The 25,113-nt window shown below is 41.7% G+C and overlaps 1 protein-coding gene and 1 long non-coding RNA gene across 7 annotated transcripts in view; one reads left to right on the plus strand and one right to left on the minus strand.

Moving 5' to 3' along the window:
* Nucleotides 1-3,444, minus strand: part of ABCC4 (ATP binding cassette subfamily C member 4 (PEL blood group)) — a 154,481-nt gene extending 151,037 nt beyond the window's left edge. For 4 of the 5 annotated variants that reach the window (XM_062624594.1, XM_062624598.1, XM_062624599.1 and 1 more), the window contains exon 1: nt 3,251-3,444. In XM_062624594.1, the coding sequence (XP_062480578.1) occupies nt 3,251-3,324 (74 nt within the window). In that variant the 5' untranslated portion in view covers nt 3,325-3,444. Of the gene's footprint in view, nt 1-2,667; nt 2,762-3,250 lie in introns of those variants that run through there. The other variant, XM_062624596.1, reaches the window with a different exon arrangement.
* Nucleotides 3,445-3,653: 209 nt separating this feature from the next.
* Nucleotides 3,654-23,731, plus strand: LOC134166705 (uncharacterized). 2 transcript variants are annotated; one of them, XR_009965960.1, is made up of 5 exons: nt 3,654-3,768; nt 13,717-13,795; nt 18,745-18,818; nt 23,065-23,135; nt 23,607-23,731. It is a non-coding gene; the product is annotated as an uncharacterized LOC134166705 (long non-coding RNA). The 2 variants fall into 2 exon arrangements; XR_009965959.1 differs by lacking the exon at nt 3,654-3,768 and having other exon boundaries at nt 13,434-13,795.
* The last annotated feature ends 1,382 nt before the right edge of the window (nt 23,732-25,113 follow it).

Consider the following 25,113-nt stretch of genomic DNA (forward strand, 5'->3'; position numbering starts at 1 on the left):
TTCTTACCAGCAAGCTGAGCCAGCAATAAAAAAGTAAAATATAAAAAAAAAAAAAAAAACCCAACAAACCAAAACCACAACAAAATATAGATTAAGTAAACCAGAAATATACCCCAGCTCTGCTAACTTTATAACTGAACTACCATCCCCAGCTTAAAGATGTTTAGTGAGCATGAGAACTTATTACAGTAACTACTGACCTTCAGAGTCACATCTGGAACATCCAGAACAACAATCTGAGCTTGATAATCCTGCGTTAATACAGGCAACTCAGCAAGATACAGGGAAAACAAGAATATTTTGTGACTGCCCTGATCTTCATACTTCTGTCAGAAATAGCTTTTTATTCTTGAGACATGCAGACTAATATTACGCAAGGGATGCATTATAAAAATAACAATATTCATACACAATCCAGATGCTCCTCTTTCCCATGAATGTACTACTAGAGCATTTAATGTTCATCAAGCTCATACTTGTCAAAGTCACAACCCAAAAGCAAGAAGACAAGCTTTGAACAATGGGAGAAGAATGTGTCTTCAGCCTACACACTCATTACCTTCGTTTTATAATTCAGTGAAAACATGACTTCTTTTCCCCTGTGAGTTTGATCCTGTTTCTGCCAGGTATTAATTCTAGCTTTTCTTCTGCACCACTGGCAACAAATGAGAGTGTGCTTCCTTACAATGGTGAAACTGCACTTTTGGAGCAGAATATAAATAAAATAAATGCAAGAAGAACCCTTGCCTTGCTACCTGCAATGCCCTACATTCTACCCTCATTAATAACAAGCAGCCAGCACCTGGGATTTGGAAGAGCAGAGCAGGCATACTTGAGCAACCACATGGTGGTTGTGGCTACTCCCAGGCCAGCCCTCCTCAAGCACTGTTTTTCCAGTTCTCCAGAAAAAAACATTTTGGAACATCCTGTGTGAGACGGCAGTTAAAATGAAGCAGCACCAAAGCAGTACTCATACAGCTGTCAGATGCTATATATGTTGGAGAAATGAAGAGCAATTCCTGAAGCCACCCCTAAAGTGAGATTTATAGGTCATGCAGGGTGTTTTAATACTTCCTTGATTTCATATAAAACAGTATTAACCTGCAGAAAAGTGACAGCCTCTGCTTACTCAATTTAAGCCACTTAAGACAACATTTCAGCTGAAACTTTCACTAAGAAAATACTAATGCTTTCCAGCTAGTAAACGTCAAGGATATACAGGTATTTTTCATTATGACTTGCAACACAGGTAAAAGAGATTTTAAAAGGGTTTTTCCACTCTCGTGAATTATACAGCTGTGAAAGCCTGAAACCAGTACACAGAGCATTTTAAAGCTTTTCATATCGCGCTAAACCCTGTTTCAAAGCACAAGCCTTAAAGTTATAGACTACCATTTGACTGCAAAGCATGAAGTCACAGTTAATCTCTGGACTTCAGCAGGCCTGTCATCCTGCAAGCACAGACTTCCACCTACCCTCCCCTTTGCAGTGAGAACCTACAAACATGTCTGGAGTAAAAGGAACCTTTCAGGTGTCCACCTAAAAAGTGGTAAATTTAAGGTACTTTGTTGTTGCTGTTGAACACTTCACTGTGATACATTCAGACTGATAGAGAAGGACTAAAAAAGGACGATATGATCTGTCCAAAACCTAGCTATGAGTACCACACACTTACATTTTCACTTCCAGCTGGGCTGTTTCTGGCAAAACTACCAGTACCACCGCAAGATTCCAGCAAAGGAAAGGGTACTGAACAGAAGGAGCTCTGGAACGCTACATGGCCAGCTGAGGTTCATCCCTTCCCATTCTGCCCGGGATTCCTAGCAAAGCTATTTCCAACACTGTCACCCCACTATCAAAAAAGAAACTGTAAGTCAGAATACTGAAAACAGAGTTCTGCACAAACATACAACCTCCTTTTCTTCCCCTTTCTTTCTGCACAGAGTACCTCTAAGGACATCTTCACAACTGAAAATGTATTTAGCTAAAATTTCTCAGGGCTTTTAAAATCTCCCTACCTTTCAAAAGGGATTTCTGCACCTGCTCTGAGTTACTTACAGGATCAAAGTGTTTTTCACTTCTGTTTCAGAGGCTTCCAAAAAAAGAGCCCCACCTGCCATGCACCTCTTCCTTCTCCCTCCTCCACCACAGAACACAGCATGACCCTGACTCAGGCTGAAGTAGGTGATGCAGAATCAACACTACCTCTGTAACTGGTCTCTTCCAAAGAGGATCTGGTAAAATAGACAAGCTTGAAGTTCTCCTATTTCACTTTGCACCTCTTTTCCAGTTATATTTCTAAGCAACTACACTGTTGAGCTGTTAATTCCTCACTGCTCTGAGTTATTATACATACCCATGCCAAGGCCTCCACTAGTAAGAGCACAAGCACTAACTTTGGACCATCAGTCATTTGGTCCCACGGAAGTTCGTGGACCACTTCTGCAGACCCTGCCTTCACTCTGCTATGCCCCAAGCCTACCCAGAGCCAAGGCAGCAGACTGACTGCAGCTGAATCGGGGATGGGAGCAGTCAGGCTGCTGCCCCGCCATTCCTTACATCGGGAAACTCCCACGCCGCTATTCAGCTCAGAAACCACCTCGTTCAAACGGGGGAAAGCCCCACACCGAAATCAAGATTAGCAAACCCTGCCGAGATGAGCAATACCTGGTCGCGATCGGTTATGAAAGCAGGGAAGAGGAGCAGGGCCAGGGAGCAGCCCTGCACCCCCTACCCGGCCGGGAGGACACGGGCAAGGAAGCGGGGAGCGGCGGAGGACGCTCCCACAGCTCCCCAGGGAATCGAACACGTGCTCCAGCGGGGCGACGGGGCCGCCCGAGGCGGGCAGGCCGAGGGCTGCGCTGTCCCCGCACCGCCGCCGGGGATTACCGCCCGCCGCGGGCTGCCGGCTTCGCCTCAGGAGACTTCGCCGCACTCCAGAAGCCACCTGCGTGCGAGCGGGTGCCCGGCCGGCACGGCTGACACGCCGGCGCCGAGCCGCGACTGCACAGTCACTACCGGCGGCCGGCACTACCAGCGCCGACAGACACCTCCCATCCCCCCCGCCCGCCGCCGCGGCGCACGGACCCTCCCGCGCTGCCCTCACCCTGAGCTCAGCACATACACCCCGTCCCCACGGGCTGGGCCCCGCAGCCCACCGACCAGGTGAGGTAAAGTGAGGCGAGGCGAGCGGCGCTAAGCCTCGGCACGGCGCCGCCGCCTTCTCCCTTGCCTTAGACCGGGCGCTCACCAGAAGAAGAGCCGCGAGCAGAGGTTGGCATCCCGCAGCGGGTTGAGCTTCTCCTCGCGGGACACCGCTTCCATTCCGCCAGCCGCGCCAACCCGCCCCGGCGAGGGCGCAGGACCAGCAAGCGACTTCCCACCGCGGCAGCCGCCGCCGCTGTGCCGCCGGCCGGCGCTGTTTCCGGGAGCGCTGGCACCCCCGCCTCGTCCCTCCCTCCCTCCCTGCTGCCGCAGGACGCCTCCTGCCGGCCCGACTCGCCCGCGGCTCCCGCCACAGCGCAGAGCTGAGGCGCCGGGCAGCCCCGGAGGCCGCGCCGGGAGGGAAGCGCCCTCAGGCTGGCTGCGTCTCCACTGGCGGGGGAAGAGGGCCGCACCGGCGCCGGGCGGCGGTGGGTCACCTCAGCGTGGGGCCGGCCTTGTGCTGGGGTTACTCTGCTCTTCCGTCCCTGGTTTCTCGCCTCTATGTGTGTCCTTTCCAGATGGAATGCATCTCCTCGAAGAGCACGGTGCCAAGCACCTTTTGGGGTAGAAAAACACACTGAGGGTCAAGAGTGAGTCCACTTAATAGGACCAAATATCACCAGCAATGCTTGCTGTCACCTCTCCTTCCCAGATGTTGCAGATGGTTCTATTGCCCCATCCCTGGCAGTGTTCAAGGCCAGGTTGGATGGGGCTTTGAGCACCCTGGTCTAGTGAAAGGTGTCCCTGTCCATGGCAGAGGTTGAAACTGGATGATCTTTAAGGTCCCTTCCAACCCAAACCATTCTGTGATTCTATGATTCTGTAAAAAAATAAAAAATAAAAACAAAAAGACTCCTCATCGTTTAACAACATTTAGGATAGTTTGATGGTACAAAGGAAAGAGTAGCTAGTAGTAGTAATTAAATATTCCAGGAGGTGGTACCTTGCAGAAATCCTTGAAGCCATTCTCAAAAGTTCAGCAAGTGACCACCAGACTCCTCTCCAGTACTACCACTGTGCTTGCCACAGGGAGTACAATTGAAGAGAGTAGAGGAAACTGCAAGTGACATGCGGGACATGTATCTTTAACAAACAACTGCTGATCTGCATGACAGTGTAATTGGCAATATGGGTCCCTGACATACTGGCTATTTTTCTGTGGTCTCAGAGTCACAGGATGGCTGCGGTTGGAAGGGACCTCTGAGGTCATCTGGTCCAACCCTGCTGCTTGAGCAGGATAGCCTAAAGGCAGCTGTCAGGACCATGCCCAGATAGATTTTGAAGATCTCCAAGGTCTCCATAACTTGTCTGGGCAGCATGTGCCAGTGCTTGACCACCCTCACAATGTTCAGAAGGAATCTCCTGTATTTCAGGTTGAACCTAGTGTTGACCCCTGATATACACAGCTATATCCTCCAACCAGACTTCGTACAACTAATCACAACCCTGAACTCCTGAGCTCCTTCCCAGCCCAGCTAAGCCAGCCCCAAGACAAGTGCCACCCTTATGTTCTGTGTATTCATCTCATGCCCCCATCAGCAACCAGCCCTGTCTCTTCCCACTAAAATGCATTGCCAGTGAAACAGTTTACAGGGGTGGCGTCTGACCTCAGAGGCATTGGAATTGACATGTTGTTGAGATAAAAAAGGGGTAGAGTCTGGGCCACACTGTATTATTGAAGGAACAGCAGCAGTTCACGCTTGCAAGGATGTTATGATAGCCATAAGTCAGACAAATCAAGCTTAAGCTTGCTGTCAGTGAACACTGATGAGGTTGGGAGCAGCATGCGCTGCTTGAGCATAGACAACATGCCACAGGATTTTGCAAGCACTAAGTAGTACACCTGTCAACAACTGCCTGTGATCCTTCCAGATTAAAACAAGGAAATAAACTTACAGAAATGGTGCAGTGGTTTGAAAGGACATGTATTCCAGAACCTGAATAATTAATTTAAATCATCTCCCAAAACATACAAAAAAAAAAGCCCTGCCCATCAGCAAAATCTGTCCGGTTTAGATTTCTGTGAAGCAAATTTGTCTAACTTGGTACCGATAGGAGACTTAAAAGGTATGACAGCCCAGTGCAAGTCCCAAACCACCAATAAACTTTGGGTCAAGCAGTAAGAGAAAGGAAAATGTAAATCTAAAACTGACTTCATGAAACATTACCTTTGTGAAGTAGATATGCAATGAAAGATTATTCAAACATTTCTTAGTTTGGGCAAGGAAATAGAATACTGCTCATGAACATGTAATTTATTTTTAAAATGCAGTTAAAAGTATTAAAGCAAAATATTAAAGTAATTTTTCTGCAGCATGATTGTAATGTTAGGAAAAGGACAAAGATCAAACCTTAAGAAGTACATTTTTCCTTTGCCAGACTTATCAGCAGCAAATGTTGGCACTACTGGGTTTTAAAATAGGTAGTAGTGTTTACTTATAAGTCCAAAACAAAACACCCTGCAAATTCTTGGAGAAGGAAAAATTAAAAAGGAAGGGGAAAATAAAATTCAACAAACCCCATAATACCCCGAAAGCTAAATGAATCTGTAACTCTGCCTGTCAAGTGTGCAAATAACCATTAGAAACCAATGCAGTAATAAAGAAGTGTGAAGCAATTAGCAACTAAGATGCTCAAGAAAATCTGAGACTGTGTATGGATGGGAAGGGGAAGGGAAAATAACAGAGTAATGAAATTAATAATATTCTTTCTGGTTTAGAGAGAGAGAGAAAAGCAAGATATAAACAAACTAATCAAAGTGTGGGTTAGTAAATCTGCAATACGGGTAACAGTCTAGCAAAGCCAACTACTCAAATAGGATAATGGACAAATTAAGGCAGTGGCATCTGAATTAAACCTGTTATGCATATACATTGTGCTAAGGAAATCAATTCTACAATCACAGAGGGTGTCACAACATGAAAACACACAAGATTCCCTGTTTATTCACTGCACAAGAAAGACCATAGTCACTCAATAGGCATCTGTATGATGTGTGGCTTGAAGCCCTTCCTCTACTCTCTTCTCATTTTAAATGCAGTCAGACTGACTAGTTTCTTCATGTGCATTTTCTGTGGCACTTATCACTAAAGTACCAGGAGTTCACAAACTGCTGTTCTGAGAACCCTGAGAAGATAATTGGGCAGTTTCAACCGAATCCCAGATGGTGAATGAAAAAGAGTGTGGACCTTAAGGTGAAATATAGCCACTGATCCCTGTTATACAATAGGAACTTCACTAGGATTATGTAATAGGAAATTCCTATTATGCAATAGGAAAGCTTACTCTTGTGGAGGATGTAGCACTATAACCTTTCCCTTTCAGGCAAGCAGCCATTGATTTCAGGGCTGAACAATTTCACCACGTCATACCGCAGGGCCTTGAGAGACACCTAGAGAACCAAGACATGCGCATGAGTGTGTCTGAAAAGAATGCATTAAAGATTTGCTGAGCACTACATGATGTCTCTGAGGCAGTATTAGGGACAGAGTCAGATTCAAAGATGTTTGAAAGACATCAGAGGGAGTAGTTTCCCAGAGACAAGCTATGATAGCAGAATGTGAAGGCTTTACAACAATACATTGTTTGAGTTTAATGTTTTTTTGATTGAAGCCAGGCAGAAAGGCAGACTGTATGCCTGCCTGAGAAAGCAAACAGGCAGCCTTATTTGCTGCCATGCCACAGGCAAGAACGCAGGCTGTCCCACTGGCTGTGAGCCCAGCTTGTCACTATCCGGTGGCCTGTTTCATCATCTCACTGACATATCCACGAGAGTCACTTCTCATCCTTCTGCAACACAGACATAGCAGCCTGTTGTTGTTAAGCTGCAGAACACAAATGTCAGTGCTGCAGAACCAAGCTGTAAGTAGTTTTGCTATTTCAATCTGGTGATCAGAGTGAGATACCAATAGTCTTCCTCAGCTTCTCTTCCCATTTCTTCTTGCTACCCCACTAGCCATCTCTATTTTCCTCATACCTTTTACTACATCTCCATGTTAATTTTATACATGCCACAGTTTCTTATTTATACTAATTGACTTACTCATTCTCTTTAAATTAAGGTGCAGTTCAGGTGTTTAAGCAGAGGTGCCTTCTTCCATCTTAGACATGGTGGGGTATTCCACTCTGGCACAAGTTACCACTCCGGGTTTCAGGTCTTCCCTTAACTGTGTTACATCTGCTCATCCCATGCTCATGTGTCTGATGCCTTATAATTGACAGTGGGTGCCTATGTTTAAACTACTGAATCTCACCCTTACCATCTTCACTTCTGAATCAGTCTGGGGTTTAAGCCAGAGTCCTCTCCATCTTTGACTACCACAATAAGGTTATTTTGGCCTATATGATTCTCCCTAAAGAACTTTTAATTTCCATTCACATTTGTCTTTCTAATTGTCACACACACACACACACACATACACACACACTATATATTTCTGATAACTTTCATACTTTAGTTCTTTTGATGTTTGGATGTCCACTTACTTGCTTTACACAAAGCTATGTTAAAATCATTTATCCATAGCAAATAGTTTGTATTGATTATCTGCTAAGATTCAAAACCAGTTACTTTCTATTAAATATTTGATGCAGTAGAAAAGTATCAGAAAATGTTGTAATAAAGTTAAAATTTACATGCCTACCCCCTAACAATTTTGTCTCCATACTTCTTGCACAGATAGAGACTGATATTTTTGTCCAATAATCTGGATGAGCTTGCAGCAGGCCTTCAGCAGCAGCTCCCTGTGCTATTAGTTAAAACACCAAATAACATGTTTTTACAATATTGCTGTCCTGAGCCACATAGCCCTCCCTCCTATATTCCTAAGAAGCTAAGAGTTTATTTCACTGTTCTAGTCTCACGAGGTAATAGACATTAAACTTCCTGCTTCTATTCATTACTGTTTTAAGTGTTCATTTTTTTAACCCACATCTCTAATATTGATAATACAGCTTCTGAAGAGCAAAGTCTTTCTTTACATTCTCTTTCAAACAGTATGTTGCAGAAAATCTTGCCCTTCATTTGCCTTTTTCCTATCCTGATCTCTTGCTTTTTTAGCTTAATACTAGCCCACACAGCCCAGGATAATCTCCAAGCAACAGTGAATTACAGAAACAGAAAAATTAAATTGAACTAGTTTCAGGGCAAGGGTGAGTCAGCAAACAGAAAACAAACTTGTGTAAGTATTGTGCAGACTGACTGATGGCCTAGGGAAATGAAGACTTCTCATCCCTGACATTTAAAAAATAGATTAGATTGTTTCTGCTAGGAACAGGGAGTTGGACTCAATGATCCTTCTGGGTCCTTTCCAATTTGAGATATTCTAAGATTCTGTGTTTCTATAATCTCTGTCATGATGTTTGCTCAACATAGGCAACCTAAATCCAAGGGTAGAAAGTGGATTAGCTGACCTCCTGACATCTGTGTTTTCTGTGAATGCCAGTGCCCATGGACTCATTTGACTAGGCAAGATTGCCAGGGTTTTGTCACAACTTCCACACAACAAAGGGGAAATTATTTTTTAAAATGTCTTCTCAGAGCCTGGAGGTGAATGGTTGATTTCCACTTCCATTCATGTAGGTCTGATTGCAGTGATACTGTGCCCTTGAGGTACAGATTGCAGGATCAAAAGATCCTTTTAATCCGAGTATGAATTTTGTCTTAATTTTCTACAGCAACATTTAGGACATACAACACTGAAAAATGCAGAATTCAAGTGGCTTTGGTTAGAAACCTCTGTTTTCAAAAGTGACAAGGAACAGACAAACAACATTCTTCCGATTGAGTTAGTAAAACCTGTGCTTCTTTCAAAGCTTTTCTTGATTACAGCATTCTCTTGCATTTTCCACATTCATTTACACAACATGGTTTCTGTTGCATGATCTGTTTAGTTTAGTGTCAACCTGAATAGGCAAGAGGGAGAGAAGAGACATCAAAGTGGAACCATGGAAGGTTTCCCTTGCCTGAGGAGTAAAGAAGAAAGGAAAAAGCAGATCATGAGCACTCAGGCATTTACAGGTTACACAGCAAAACAGTCAGCAGGTCCACCATTATGTCCCAGATGTTTCTGGTTGTTCTGAAAGCCACTCTGCTTCTCTGCTAAAGTCAGAAAAATAGACAACGTACGAATGCTCAAACAAAACTGCCTTTCTTCCCAGAAGAATTCCTTTCCCTCTAGTAGTAATGCAAATAAGCAATAAGGTTGAGAAGAAAAGTCATGTAAGTCACTTTTCATAACCAAACGTCACTGTCAAGATCATCTGGATCCTCATCGTATTTCATTTGGCATTCCCAGACTTATGTTTAAGACAGTTATTTTTTGCAGCAGCCAGGGAACAGACGACAACACAGACAAATTCATAGGTTACTACATAGATCTGAGTTTTTTTTCCTTCTGTAACATAAAGCCACAGAAATGCTTGCTTAAATTGAGTGGCACAGTGTGGCTTTTGCCCTCCTGGGGTTACCAACTATGATGGGAGGTCGGACATAATTAAAACAAATTATTCTGTTATAAGACAGTACTTCCAACCTCAAAATAGTAATTGCAGATGGTGACTTCAGATCTATAGATGTATGCACTTTCAGATCTATACACTAGAGATCTTCAAATTTCTTCCAGTAACAATGACCCTAAAAAATATATTTGGTTTGTTTTTTTTTCACTTTTCTCTGAGATGCCTGGATAGTATTTGCTGCCAGCAATGGCCTAAGCAAAAGCCTAATGCCATCCAGCATCCTGGATGAAGATGGAAAATAGCTAGAGTACTGCCAGGTGCAGTAATATTTAGAGGTCCCAAAATTAAGCACTCACATAAATTTTAATAGCGAAAGAAACACACTCACACTGCACTCTGAAAACTTGATTTCTACCTTCAATAAGAACCTCACAATGCAAAGTCAAATACCACTGGGTGTGCATATACTGTTAGCTTTCAATAACAGAAGGCACAGACAGAGACCAGGCATTCTAGTAAGACACTGCATGCAGGAAGATAATAATAATTAAAAATAATAAAAAAATCATAATTATTCTTCATGTTTATGCCGAGAAAGAAGAGGATGCTTTACCCAGTTTTCAATACTTTAGTGGAAAGCTAGAGACCCATGAAAATGGGAAATGCAGTTCTGTTCTAAAAGAAATAAGCTAAGACCAGCAGAGCCATCTTCAAAGTATGTCACATATTTTGTGACCTGGATATGAGGCACTTACTATGAAGTATGGACAGTCAAATCAGAACACAAACAATGTCAAATGACTGCAAACATAGTTGCTCTCAGCCTTGGCTAGTGCAGTCTGTCAACACTATTACCGCTAGGTCTTCCTTAGTTCTCAGCTGCCTCACCAGGGTCTAGCATGTGTAGGTCCACAGCCTGACTTTTTGTCTGGGTCACACAGAATTCCAACTTTTCTGGGGCATCAGAAAAAGAAGAAAGAGAACTTTCTCTGACACTACTGGACACAGCTCTCAGCAGACCACCAGTTACCTGCCAATGCAGAGCTCCCAAAAGGCAATTTTTGGAGTGCACATATCCTTGGCCTGCAGGATATCGTCATATCCTCCTCACCTAACCACACACCACTTGCAAGGCTCTTCTCAATTCTTTTTTGGCTGCCTAATGTGTCTGGAGTATTTCAAGCAAGGGTGGACTACATAAGAAGAATACAGAAAGATTTTTCTGAATCACATGCATTTTGTGAGCCAGAGTTTTATAATGTTTGTAATATAATTACTGTATTATATTTGTGCTAATTTCTTTATTTGGTTTACATTAAAATGGTAAATTTAAGCAAAACTAAGTACCACAGATTGCTTAGTCTGGAGAAAAGGAGGATCAGGGGAGACCTTCTTGCTCTCTGCAACTACCTGAACGGAGGTTGTACCGAGGTCAGTGTCAATCTCTTTTTCCCTAGGTAGCAAGTGACAGGACAAGAGGGAATGGCCTCAAGTTGTGTCAGGGGAGGTTTAGGTTGGATATTAGGAAAAATGTCTTTCCTGAAAGGGTTGCCAAGCACTGGAACAGGCTGCCCAGGGAAGTTGTGGAGTCACTATACCTGGAGGGATTTAAAAGATGTTTGGATGTGGCATCTGGGACATGGTTTCTTGTTGGACAGGCAGTGTTGGGTTAACAGTTGGACCTGATGATTTTAAGGGTCTTTTCCAACCTAATTCCAACCTAATTTACAACCTATGATTCAAATGCCTATAAATATTGCCTCACAGGCACCAAGGATATTTACATACCCACTGTTTTTCTGTGTGTATATTCTTACAACATCTTAATCACTGTTGAATCTGGGTATCTTCTAGCAATATCTTAAGTACCATGACTAATACGTCAAGTGTTGTTTATTCTTGCTCTCAATCTGTTTTGATTTAGTGCAACTTCAAGCTAATATGCCCACAGCTGTGTTTAGGTTTAGAAAAAAAAGCCTGAAGCATTACATATTGTGGTTAGCGCAAAAGGCAGTGAGGTCTTCCTTAGTGTTCCCTTGCTGTGACTGTTTCTTAGCCTCAGACAAACTAAGGTGGAAAACTTTGTCTTCTACATAGGAAAGCTTGCTCTTACAGAGGGACATTCTGTTTCCTCTGTGGTGGAAAGATGTTTGCATGAGTCATTTAGGCATTTATTTAGATCTCTGAGAGCAAGCAACAGTGCCCTTGGAAGGCAAGCACTGGGAACTTGAATCTAGCTATAGTTTATGGAAGGCAAAGCAGAGAACAGACCACAGATACGTGTTTACAGTACTCTCTGTTACCTTGGGGATGTGCACCTTGTATTCTGTACTTCATGGTACTTCCTGTGGGCCGAGGACTTCATGCCCGAGAGTGGGTGTAGCCTAGAGAGAACAGGCAGGTGGGTAAATGTAAAAAAGAGAGGGGAATGTCATGGTCTCAGATGCATCACACCAAACTAACTCACAGTGTCCTATTCTGTGAGAGATAAGAGGTACTTGTGTTTGCTAATGTGCAAAAGGTTAGTGTTGGTGAGAGATCTGGGAGCACTCCCATGCTATGACTTGAACTGGCCATATGTAAACTTACACATATGCACCTTTTCCTTTTGCTTTTAAATTGCAAAGCATTCCTGGGAATCCTGTGGCCATATTTGCATTCATTAAATTTTAATCTTTTTCTTTATCAGTGTCTTCATCCTTACCAGACAATTCTTACTTCTCTGATAAAATCCTCTGCCTGCATCTTCATTCTGACGGCCTTTCAACCTTTATACCCTAGATCAGAAAGACATAAAAAGGCTGTGGATGTTTTCAGAAGAGGCACAGCACAAGCAGAAATAACCATGAAGTTAGAAATGTCAGCATAAGAACAACAGTTGTGGTAGTAAGGACTGGTAGATGAACCACAGAGAATAAGAACAGAAGAAAGGCTGTATGTAAGAAGGGGGCAAGTATTCTCCAAGGCTTGCAGAGGATGTGAATCCAAACTGGTGCCAGAGGGAGAAGCAAGGAAAATGAGGTAGAAGGGTAGAAGACCAAGCACGATAAAAGAGGTGAGGTTAACCATGGAAGGGGGACGGGGAAGGAGGATGGTTGTGTCAGATACTAAAATGACCAGCAGATGGTGAAGTGTCAAATAGATGCCACCAATATGCATCAGGTCCTGACAACAACTGAAATTCAAGACCAGTTTGACAGAGAGTAAACTCTTACAAATTCCCTTGGTTGTGACCAGGCAGTAATAGGTAGGGTAGATTTGTGTGTGTATTTATAGGCTCATATCTCTGTGCATGGGATGGCTTTAGGCTATATCGCTATAATTCTGTTTCTGTAACTAAATGCATTTTATACCCTTCAAAATACACTCCACAGCAGGCAAATGCTACACTATCGTCCCTCCTGACACAGAAAGTCAGTGCTACCATGTGTGCTCCTTTCTTCTCCAGGTCATCTTCAAAGGAGATGACCAGCCATCAGAGGATTGCACAAAAGCACTACCTCTCTCTCTGGCAGTAACTAAAAGGAAACACCAAAGCTTCCTACCTCCTAAGTGCAGGCAACACTTAACAGGAGCCTGTGACTGAATTAGTTTTCCATAAACCTGCCATGCTTCTAGCAATGTAGATGAGCTCTTTTGAATCCCCCCTCCACCATGACACTTATGCTGATGTCTCTTCCTTCCTGTCCCTCTCAACAGAGGAAAATGGAGATTAAAAAACCTTAGTGAACAGTCATTTTCCTAAGAAGTAATCTTTATAATGCAGAGTTTACAAGAGGATTGGACAAATCACTGTCTTCATAGTTTAATGCTGAGCTCCTCTGGTCATTGACTATCCTTTTCATTCTTTAATTGTCTAGTACTGGCATAGTGCTTCTTCTTCAGGAGCAGCATTCCCAGAAGCTACATTATCACAGGAAAAGAATAAGAATAATCTTGCCAGCTTTTGTTCTACACATTAAATAATGACCTTTTGAATGAGTCATTTAACCTGCAAAAATTTAAAAAAATATTTTCCTTTAGTAATTTTGTAAGAATTATATTCCCTTATAGGAAGGTCATTCTTTGAAGGGAGAAAGCCCACCCAGAATAAGAGAAGTGTGGCATTATTAATTTCTGCATTGAAACATTTGTAAGTAGGTGAACTGGGTTAGTGCTCTCCACTTCCTCCTGCAGAGTTTCTGTTCAGCAGGAGTGACTCAGTACACCCAGATGTTTTGTTGGACATATCTAAACATAAATTAGAGTGTGAGCACTCAAACAGGTAAATAGGAGTAAATAGGACTTTTGGAAATGAAAACAAAACTAGCATCCTACTGGGCTCCCAGTGAGCTCCAGAGCCTTTTCCCATTCTTTGTACAACCCTTCAGGTAAGTCTAAATATGAAATACATCACTAAGCATCTCTGCAACTCTTACTTATTCAGGAGGATTTAAGCTGCTGGGAGTCCAGATCGCATATAAAGTGACACATGTTGTCACTTTTATGTGAACGAGGTGACATTTCACATAATGTAGTTTTCTGTAAAGGTGTGGCATCATTACAAAAGAAACATGGAAACAGTTCTCGTTGTGGTGATATGACAGCCTAATTCCATAAATGCCTGTATAAGCCTGCATTTCAGTTTCTGCTCATGCTGCCTTACAATAGCCAGTACATAAGTTTAGAATTTTACTTCAAGCTGAGAACTATTACAGGTCATAAAGCAAAATGCTTAGGCTAGGCACATCCTTATCTCCCCAATGGGACATGATACTAAAATCATTTGCAAAGCATGTTCAGGGTGGACCTAATTTGTACTGGTGACAAGGGACCAATACAGAAGGCAGAAAGGTACATATTCTTTAGCAGATTGCAATTTAAAAGACGCCACACACTTAAATTTGGTGTCAGCTGAACAAGTAGACAAGAAAGCAGAGAGATACCTATGCTACATTCCTACCTATTCCTACATTCCTTCCAAAGGGGAAGTCTGTAGTAGCAGGGGCTCCCAAGTTTGTGGCTTGACCAGTGAACTATCACAGCTCCCAGCACTTGTACAGGGAAATTTTAGCTGCCATGGCAACCATTTTTTCCTGGTTGACTGCACTGGATAAATATTCGATTAAACCCTTTTATATTTATGCCTTTAATCTAATAGGTTTCTTTAGTGAAACAGTTAATTTAAAGGTTTTGCTACCTAATCATGCAGCAAGAAGCACAGTTCGGCTCTTGCTTGGATGAATGGTGGCATGATTAAATGATAATAAATGACAGAAGACAGAGAGTGAAAGCAGTAAAGGAAGTGGAAAAATGATGCTCTTTTGGTGGTTAGATGCATGGATGAACCTATGTGAATGATACTTTTTTAATTCTTATTTGGTGGCAATTTCACAGAAAAGGTTAATTTCAGGTTGAAGAAAGCTTTTTATTCAGCCTGTGAATCTGAGTACTTTGCATTTTTGATCTTAAAAGAAATTCCAGACTGAACAAGTGATTTCAAATAGAATTATTAAAACATTTTATTTAACATAAAAAATATTTTTCTTTGCTTTTGCAATCTCAATTTGGATTTTTATTGACACAGTTCCATAAATCCGTAACAAATTGTCTTGCCAGAATTACTTGTCTTCCATAAAAGACCACTGAACATTTTGCAACATATTTCAAGAAAACTATGATCTGAGGAATGTTCAGAAAAAAAATTTATTTTTATTATTATTATGTTTTATTTTTCTCTTTGGCATATCTTGATCCCTGCATATCCCCTTCCCTGTGTTTCCTTTCATACTGACTCAACAATACAGATAAAAATTTGCTAGACCCCAAACTTTTAATTTATTAAGCTTGAAGCAATCTCTCGCTGCATTTCATTTCTCTGGGCCCACATTTAAATTTATCACTATTTGGCTTTTTATCAACATCCCTTTTCCATGACTAGCAAGCATCATTTCTTGGCTCCTCTAGGGCTACAGGTTCATGTTTTCTTTTAAAACTGACTCCAAACTAGCATTTCTGAATCTTGTGGTACATGCGGCATGTGGGGTTTTCCTGAAATAAAATTGGATGGCGCATGGCAGATATCCCTGACTTTTCCTGCTGGTGCTATAACTCAGCAGTCCTGCCCCTCAGCTCCAGGGCCCACTAGCTCTTGCCCAGCTCATGCCTCTTCTCACATGAAACCACCTGAGAATTGCTGCCCTAAGTAGGCTTTTCAAATCAAGGATGTTATATTTATTACTGGATTTTGGCAGTATCTGTTTCAAAGATTTCTACATCTGCTCCTATAAAAGGGCATTTTTATCTTCTAGAATCAGTGCATTTATAGGCTGAGGATGCAAGTAACTCAAGACTTAACTGATGCAATATATAATGTAATTCAACCCTCCTGATTTTATTTATGTTTCTTATTTGTTGCTGGGGTATAAAATTTGATATTTTACAAAGGGTACTCAGAATAGAATTTTTCTAATGAATGTGGTAGTGACAAGATTTTTTTCATATTTTTTAATATTTGCTTTTTCACTCTACCTTTCAATCTTTCTATTTTTCTTTCCCTTAAGGGTTTCTCTTTTTAAAACTTGGCACACTATTGGGGTTCTTCCTTTTTTTTGTCTCTTTAAAAGTCCAGGGTTGGTATTGTTCATGTTCTTTCACATAAAAGGCATTATCAGTAACATCTACACAGGCACTGGAATAATAAACATTTTCATTTTTATTATAAGCAGATTTTTATTATTACATTTCTATATTAATCAGAGGATGCAATTGAGATCAAAAGCATGCACTTCATTTACTCTTACACAGATATAGATGAATCCACAACCCTGAACAGCTACACACAACTGTCTCCCTCCAGTTGGTCTCCTCTCCTGCCCAGAAACAGATCTGGCATGAAATATCACAGCAGACAAATAAAAAAATAAAATTTTAAATATTTAAATGTGAGTGGTTTTGTGTTTAGTTGTTTGTGGGGGTTTTTAATTACAAAGAATAAGATGCCACTTATCCCTGCTATGCACATTAAATGCACACTTCTTGCTCGGGTGCTTTAACCACAGTATGAAAGATGAGCAACACCAATAATACCTGCAATAACCACTTTAAAAAAGTAAGAGCTACTCAATTAGGCAGTTCTCCCTAAGAGAACACTGTGAATGCTGCAAAGCTATTGCAGTGACAGGGCCCAAAAGTGTAGCATCCTACTTGTACCATGCTCCCCACCTCTCCCACATGGTGCCTGTACCACACACACTCCATATATGTGCACCATGTGCACTGGCTGACCATGTTACACAACCACCTTGTGCCTTTATCCATCAAGGTCTAATAGGAAAACAGGAGGTAAAAATCAAGCACCAGTCCACCAGGCTAACAGATTTCCATATTGTCCCCTGAAAGATTTCCTGAGGTATACCTGGCAGCCCTGCCAGACTCACTGAGCTGAACCCATTCCCATAAGCCCAGCCTGCCCAAATTCTGGTGTGGGGCAGGACCTTTCTGCCTCCCCACCCTATCCTACAATGAGCCACGTGCTTCCCTCCATCCCTGGCTTTTGGCAGGAAGCCTGTATGCCTCTTTTCAGGTGCTCAGACTACTGGCTGCCAGAGGGCACATTCTTTTGGGGGACATAGGCAAAGCCAGGAGAAGGGAGTACTTTGGGCAGTAAGGCCTATCTGCAACAAGATGTGTTTGCAACCCAACAGAAGCCAGTTACCATTGCTGACAGAACATTTTCATTCTCCTCATAAAGGTTGTGCGCAAATGTAGACCCTTCTACCCTGCACCCAGAGAAAGACAACCTCATGCTCCCTGTAGGTCTCTCAAGACAGAGTAACATAGGGACTGTCACCCTCAGATCATTGTAGAAAACTCAGAAATTTGTCATTGGATAGTGGAACTTGGCTGCCAGGGGGTCTGAAAGACTCCATGATATCAGATGAAACTTTCCTGGCTGTACCTTTCACAGTAGACTCCTGAATTAAATGGGCCTTTTGCCTATAGCTTTTGCCTGCAGCCATCTCAGCCAAGGCAACTCAGCCAGCTAGTGTGGTTAGAACAACACACAAGCACCTAATGAGAAAGCCCCAAGGATAAACCAAGATATGTAAGCTCCCTGTATGCCTCAAGGCATGTTTGTTTTTGCAGAAGGAGCTCACAGTTTGTTGCAGGCACAGCCCCCTGCCAAAACCAGGCTTTGGTATGCTTCCAGGACAAACCCAGAAAGATTTCTTTTCTCAGACATGGAAGAGCAAAGTTAGTTTTCTGTCAGGGATGGTGCCTTTCCACATTGCCAGCTCTGGCAGCCTGCATGCCTCTCTAAGAGTCCTGGGAAGTGTTTTTCCCTCCCCCAGAGCAAGCAGGCTAGACTGCTGGGGCCATCTCTGCAGAAGAGTCACAGGACGTCCAGCCAACACCAAAAGCCTTGTTTGCTAATGCTGTTTTGCTGGGTATGCCTTTGACAGATTAACACCTCTTCTGTACTTGTAAATCAAGCAGTGCTGCGGACATGATTTTAGGCTGTCTAGGTGACAGAGTACCGTGAATGGTGTTTCCTTCTTGAGTGTCCGGTGTAGTCAGAAACTAGGTAGGAATAAGACAGCTATTGAGTGGGTCATCTTGTGCCATCTTGTCTCTCTGAAGTGTTACTGCTGCAGTTTCTGAAGAAACTGAGGGCAGAGCCACGCTTTGAGGACTCTGAGATGAAGGGTGGTTAGAGGTGAATGGGAGGAGATAGCAAAGACCATGAAGTATGGGGAACATTTTACTTTTCTCTTTCATGTGTTCATGTATCCACGTTGGACAGTTCTGGTGCCTACTGTGGTTCCTATGCCAAGCCACTTGCTACTGGCTGATGAAATAAGAGGGACCATGTCCAGGCAAATACAAGACCCGAGAATGTGATGTAGTTGTTGCATTAAAAGTGCCATCAGCCTAATGGCAGTGGCTACAACACACCAACTAGCTGGTGAGAGCATTAGGACATCACTTAGCTCTGCTTTATGAACCGGATAATTTTGTTTTCTGTTTTATCTGCTATTGCTTGTGACATTAATATATTCATAAAAAGCTTAACTCTTCCTGTTGCATTTGGTTGTACAGGACCATGACCTTGAATGCATTCCCAGGAGTGTTGTAATATAGGACATCAGCCGTTGGATTTGAGACTGGCAGGGGTATGTAGATGCCTGGGCCCTCCATTAATTTAGATGATGTAATGTTAAATATCTGCATGACTAAGTTATTTAGATTTGTGGGCTTTGCAAACGTGAGCAATGATGATCAATGATACTTGCACATTAAGGCTTGACATCGCTTGACATCACTGCAAAACAATTGCAAGAAAAAAATCAATTTGTTCTTGCAATATTAGGATCTTAGTACGTAACCTTGTGAGTGACTACAGGACACTTTGTGAGACATAATAAACTTCTTAAGTACTATTATGTTATCCTCCACAGGCCCAATCTGTGGCACATCTGTAGTATGCCTGAACTGAATCCATTAGAGATTTTTCAACAAAATCATTGCAGTGGAGTTTTAAAGAAGACCTGGGCTTTTTAAAGGCTTTTTGTTTGCATTTTAAGTAAGGAGTAACACTACTGCCTTGCAATTTAAAGCACTCCATCTATTTGAAACTGCATGGAAAACATAAGATAGAGATTTTGAAGTAGATAACATCTACATGAACACCAAGCCTGAGTTTCCAAATACAGGTCAGGTCAAACATCTTAGCAAATCTGTTGGCTTTGCTCCATCTGAACCCTGAGATAATCAAAAGATTTACAGCTGTCTCCTGAGGAAAGTAAAAGCTCTGCTCCTATTCAAACTGTTCAAGAAATGGGAACTGGTAGACCTGCTGTTCCTTTTCTCCAGCAGAGAATGGGACTTCTGTTACTTTGAAACATTTGGAAATTAGATTAAAAGATTTTGCAGATGATCCAGTCATTAGAGATGCAGGAATTTTTTAATTTGTGAGACTGGCCTAGTGACAGTGACTCCCTCAAGGCCCTGGTAGAAAGAAGCAGTTCCAGAAGCGTGGTCACACTGCAGGCACCTTTTGGAAACTGAAGGATACAAAAGCACTGAAGCATTGCCACGGGAGAAAGAGCCCAAATCTGCATCCACAGAGCGAACCCTGCACAGATTGCTTCTGCACTGTATGGCAAGAGGCATTGATTTCCTCACTCATGTGGAAATTATATAATATGCTGTGTCATTTTTTGCTTTAATATCACCCTGAAGACTCTCAAAAAGTTTTGTGCACTGCAGAAGGACTTTTTGTGTCCCACTAAGCGCTGGTATCAATTATGAGGGGTGAACAAGCCAGATGGAAGCTATTCTGCTTTACTGATTTTCAGCGATAAAGATAACACAAGCTTAGACTCTGTACATCAGCCTGTGTTTAGATGGCTCCAAAATTGTTTCAGCCTTTTATCCTGTTTCACTGGGTATAACAAAAAGTGAAAAATGAGATGATGTTAGGTGTCTACCTGTCTGACTACATCACTTACTTTTTAGACCCCAAAGTCAGGTCTAACGTCTTTTCTGAAATCATGAATCTTGCATTGGCAGCTGTGTGGATGCCAAGGACAGAGGCTGAAGTGTGTCTCCAGCACACTTGCTCCCCTAATTCACTTGTCATGGAGTCTGCAGGATTTACCTAGGAGCTGGAAGTTTGGATTTACACAAGTCAAGGAATGGGATGTCATTCCAGTCAAATCTTTGCTGACTGCTTTAATTAATACATTATTCTGCAGAACTGACTGTTGCTTTTTTCCATTTATTGCTCTTCCCCATATTAGCTAAGGAAGCCATGAGCCAGTCAGCTGCATCCCAAAGTATAAGGTATGTACTAAGCACAGAACCAATCCAGGCCTCACTGGGACACTTTCTGTAGCCCTAAATAGGATGCTTAAATCCAGAAGACAAACACCATTTTAGAACACCCTTTCATGCTCTCTGTTAAGCCTCACATATGCCTGAACTCTACAGCCTGTTGATGCTACAAATTGCATTAGCAGTACTTACCTCTCCTCAGTCAATGCATAACAAATAACTGCATGGGCACTCCTGACTGGGTATTGATTAGTATACAACCCACATCCGTTATTGGACCCAACCTTTCATTTTGGGTTCATACCAGCATCACATTTCCATACAGTTGATCCAACTTTCCTTTCTTTGTCCTCAGATACATTGTACATCTCAAAACCTTTTGTCATTTACTTTGAAGTTCTCTGTGAACTTTGAGTCAGTTTGATTTTTGGCATTCCTAATGTTACCCCACTGCATTCTGTACTACAGAGAAGTGGTTTACCAAGCTAAAATAGTCTCTGGTACTCACTTTTTTCCTATTCGTCCAGTAGGTTTCAGCTGCTTTTTTGTATAGCTGCAGGTTACAGACTTCTACATTCAAGTCCCTAAACTTCATTCAGCTGATTTCAGTGATAAGTCCTATGAAATCATCACCACTTCTGCTTTCAAAATCAGGGAATTTAGTTGCAAAACTACCTTAATTTTCCCCTTTATCTTAAATTGAATCATCTTGTGACCACTTAATTAAGTTTTATCCCAGAACCAGATCTTTCATAAAGCACACATTTCAAAACCAAGTTTAAAATTACATCAGTTCCTGGTGTTTAAATTACTATTTGGAGAAGAACTTGTAATCTCTGACAGTCAGAAGTAATATGTTCTACTGCTATTAAGGAAACAGGAAATGCACATTTTCAATATACATCTAGAAAGTTTGTGGGCACAAGGAGGAGCAAAGCAGCTCAGGTAGCTAACATTTTGAGATTACATCCGTCTATGTCTGCCATGGTTTTACATTACAGAATGAACACATAGTAAAGGACTTGTCAAGAAACAGGGAAAGCTGACACAAGAACAGGCGTAGGAAGAAAAAGAGGCTAATCAAGAACAGGCAGAAACTACAAAGGAATTTGTTGACAAACTATCATATTCTTTTTGTATTCCCAAAAGATACATTCCACCACAGTCATTCCAAATTAGCAGAGCTATTTACTTTTTAGATACGATTTCCAAGATTTGTGTTCCTCTGCAAAATTGAGTTAGGTGGTCTTTGCCAGCATTACCCAGGAAGGTAACCTTTTAAGGCACTTTGACCTACATGGTTTCTTGCTTAGCCACATTTTCATTTCTTATTTTTTGCAAAATTATCACATTAGTGATACGCATATTACATTAGAGATATGGACTGCCTTCATATTTTCTTTTTCTAGAGTGGTAGATGTCCTCTCGAATGAGTATTTCTGTGTAATTGTTTGTATGTGTAGTTAAATCCTTATCTTAGCTTTATCAAAGGAAAGTACTCAATGGCAAATTCCATGCTTTCATTTCAAGAAGATAAGAGATGCATTTTGTAAGCACAACTTTCAAAACATTACCTGTCTACCTATGTTCAAGAATCAGTGTTAGTATTCAACCACTTGAAGTGGATAAAAAATATGAAAGGGAAATAAACCAGGTGAGTAACTTCAGCTTTGTGGAAGGTGTTGACACCAAGGGCAGTTACACTGACATCGGTGTAGCTACAGCCAAACAAGGCTGTGCTCTTGTAGCTGAACTTTGGATGGAGATGTATGAAGTATGTGTGTCATGCAGCTTAATGCAGCTGAGTGTGGTGGGTAGACCAAGAATTTTACACTATAAAATGTACTTTGTTTCTCTTCTCTGAATGAGATGCTGTAAGTTTCCAGAGCCAAGAAAGCAGCAATGCAGCAGTTATTCTTTCATGATTGCCCTTCTCAGTAAACATACAACTCCTGCTTTCATCAAATCCCAAATAGACCAGTGGTTTAAGAAGATTATAAATCATGAACCAGGAGTCAGGCAGTGGTATGCACCTGTCAAGAAATGCATTTTCTTGTAAGAATTAGCATGATGAATTGTATTGCGTTGGAACAGTAGTGAATACCAGGAGAGAATGGTAAATCAAACAGTATTTTTTTGCAAAGACCATGTTTTCCACCACTAATGAAGTGTACATGCCACTGATAGGAAACAAGAGACTGTACTAACATCTGATTACAGTTGTCTAAACCAAAGTCCTCTGCTTTCTGAGGCCACTACAAATCTGTTGAAAGGCATAGGGAGAAACACTGGAACATTTGGAATACATGTGTAGAGGCTTTAGCATGGCATTGATTACAGAGCTGTAAAATACCTGCTGCTGAAGGGGTTTTCGCTTAGTCTCTTCCAAATCTCAGAGCCATTTGCTTTCTGGAATATGGCCAATTCCAAAAAGCAAATGATAGGTAACAAGTTTGGCAATGCCAAGTAGATACAGAGCTTGCAGAAAGATTGTAGTTGCCAGCCCAAATAAAGAAGTATTTTTTGTTCTATGTTCACTAAAGTCACGTGAATAGTCTTATTTTGCCTTACATCTACACACAGTCTCTTTTGGACACTCTTTTAGAGTCCTCCCTCAAAAATGAAAAAGCTTCCAGATTGAACATCTCTTGGCTGTGAGTAAAAATCTCAACATTAAAGAAAGACAAAAAATTTATGCATGCAAGAGGAAAGATGACTGAGATGAGGTGGTGTTGAGTCAGACATTATGAGTGTTTTCAAATCTCTTCCCCATGATTCTGCTCCATCAGACTCAAAACTGTAGCACCAATAAGCTCAGTCACCCAGGATGAAGATCAAGGTTTGGTTTAGGATGCCCAGGAATAATAAATGCAGGCAATAGGCTTTTTTAGAACATCACAGAGAAGTTGTTTTTCCCACTGTGTGTTAAGCATGGGCTTCAGCCCTAGACGTCGTCCCCCTGAGCATACCAATACACATCCGTATTCAGGAATGGATCAACACTAGTCAGTGACTGTGACTGATTGCAGAGCACTCTTTACCCTATCCTCATTTCCTCGCCTCCTTTTATTTTCCTTTCCTTCTCCACTCTGTTTCTTGCCCTGCCATCAGCTTGTGTTTCACAGGGAGGAGGTGGGGAGAAGAAGAGGAAAAGGAGAATGCCCTCAGCCCAGGACCAAGGACCAGACGGGAGAAGGCACAGCTTTTCTCACTCGCACTCTGCTCCTGAAACCCCTAAGAAGCCAGCTTCACCTGAGCGTACGAAGTGTTCATTCCTGTGAAAGCTCAGCCTCTGAACAACATATCAGTTCTCAGTTATTCCAGCAAAAAACTCCCAGTGACATTGTTTCCCATTCCTTTCCTTCCCAAGCCAAATGAAATAATAATAAAACCCACAAACCTTAGCACAATGTATAATCACATATAAATACTGTCATCCTGCTAATGAAATTCATTTAGTTTCCTAGCCTTCAGACCCCACACTGCTGTAAAAAACAGCAGTTTTCCTCAGACATCACCACTTCTGTCATGAAATTGCGGGAGAAATTGCATTGATTCTTGTCCCGAAGTATTCTGGAGCTTGGCTTTTCAGCCTGAGAACTTCCCAAGCAAATATGCAAATGTTGCTGGGACATGACCAAGTACAGATACAGAGGCACAGAAAACACTGTTTACAAGAAAACACTGATTATGCTCTGGATGTTGAAGGAGATAGTACCACAAAATTGAAGTAGGTCAGACACATATTTCCCATTATAAACTGTAACACCATGACAATGGTTTGCTTTTCAAACACCATGCAACACATTTGGATACTTACATGGAATTAAGCAGAGCACAGAATGGGAAAGGATGGTCAGTAAATCTAAAAAAGGTATCTCTGGCATGATTTCAGGGTTTAAAAACTTTAGGAGGGATATATTTAAATGTTCAAAGGTCACTGAACTACTTGGTTTCCAGCTGGGCTGGTTTTAGTCTGCCAAAACAGCTGTTCGTGTGCAAGAGCTATGTGGCTAGGATGAACTTGTTTCTTCATTTCCAAGGTCTATTGCTGTTATCAAGACTTCTTTTTCTGTATTTTAAAATTTTTGTTGCTATCTTTCATTTAGGACAGTAAATGAACAAGCCTTTCTTTGACATAGGTGGCATTATATTCTTTTAACAGAATAATTTCTAAATAAGCACATGGAGATTATTCAATTTTCAGTTCTGAAAAATAATGTTTTTAGAAAGTGCCCAGGAGTCACAACTGAATGTGAGTTTCCAATGTAGTATTGTGGAAAATAAAGTTAATCAGATTATTTTGGATAAAACATAGTTGGCACTGGAGCAGACAATACCAGATTATAACTTTCCATTTTGGTGCCCATAATTTGACAAGTACGTGGAAAATTTGGAAAAGATGCAGCAAAAAGCTCCAGAAACTATCTGGAATTTTGAGAAAATAATGCAGGAGTCTGAAAGAACTTAATGTGTTTAGTCTGTGAAAACCTAATTGAAGGTCAGTTGAAGGCCTGACTCCAGTATAACATTATTTCATAGAACACCCCAGATCAGAATGGACCTCAGAAGATCATCTTGTCCAATCTGGTTCATTTCCAGAGTAGCCAATATTAAAAAGCTGTTTAATAA

The sequence above is a fragment of the Pezoporus occidentalis genome, unplaced genomic scaffold (genome assembly GCF_034315485.1).
Source record: "Pezoporus occidentalis ecotype Australia unplaced genomic scaffold, CSIRO_AGI_Poc_V1 ctg27, whole genome shotgun sequence".
In the NCBI taxonomy this organism is placed as follows: domain Eukaryota; kingdom Metazoa; phylum Chordata; class Aves; order Psittaciformes; family Psittacidae; genus Pezoporus; species Pezoporus occidentalis.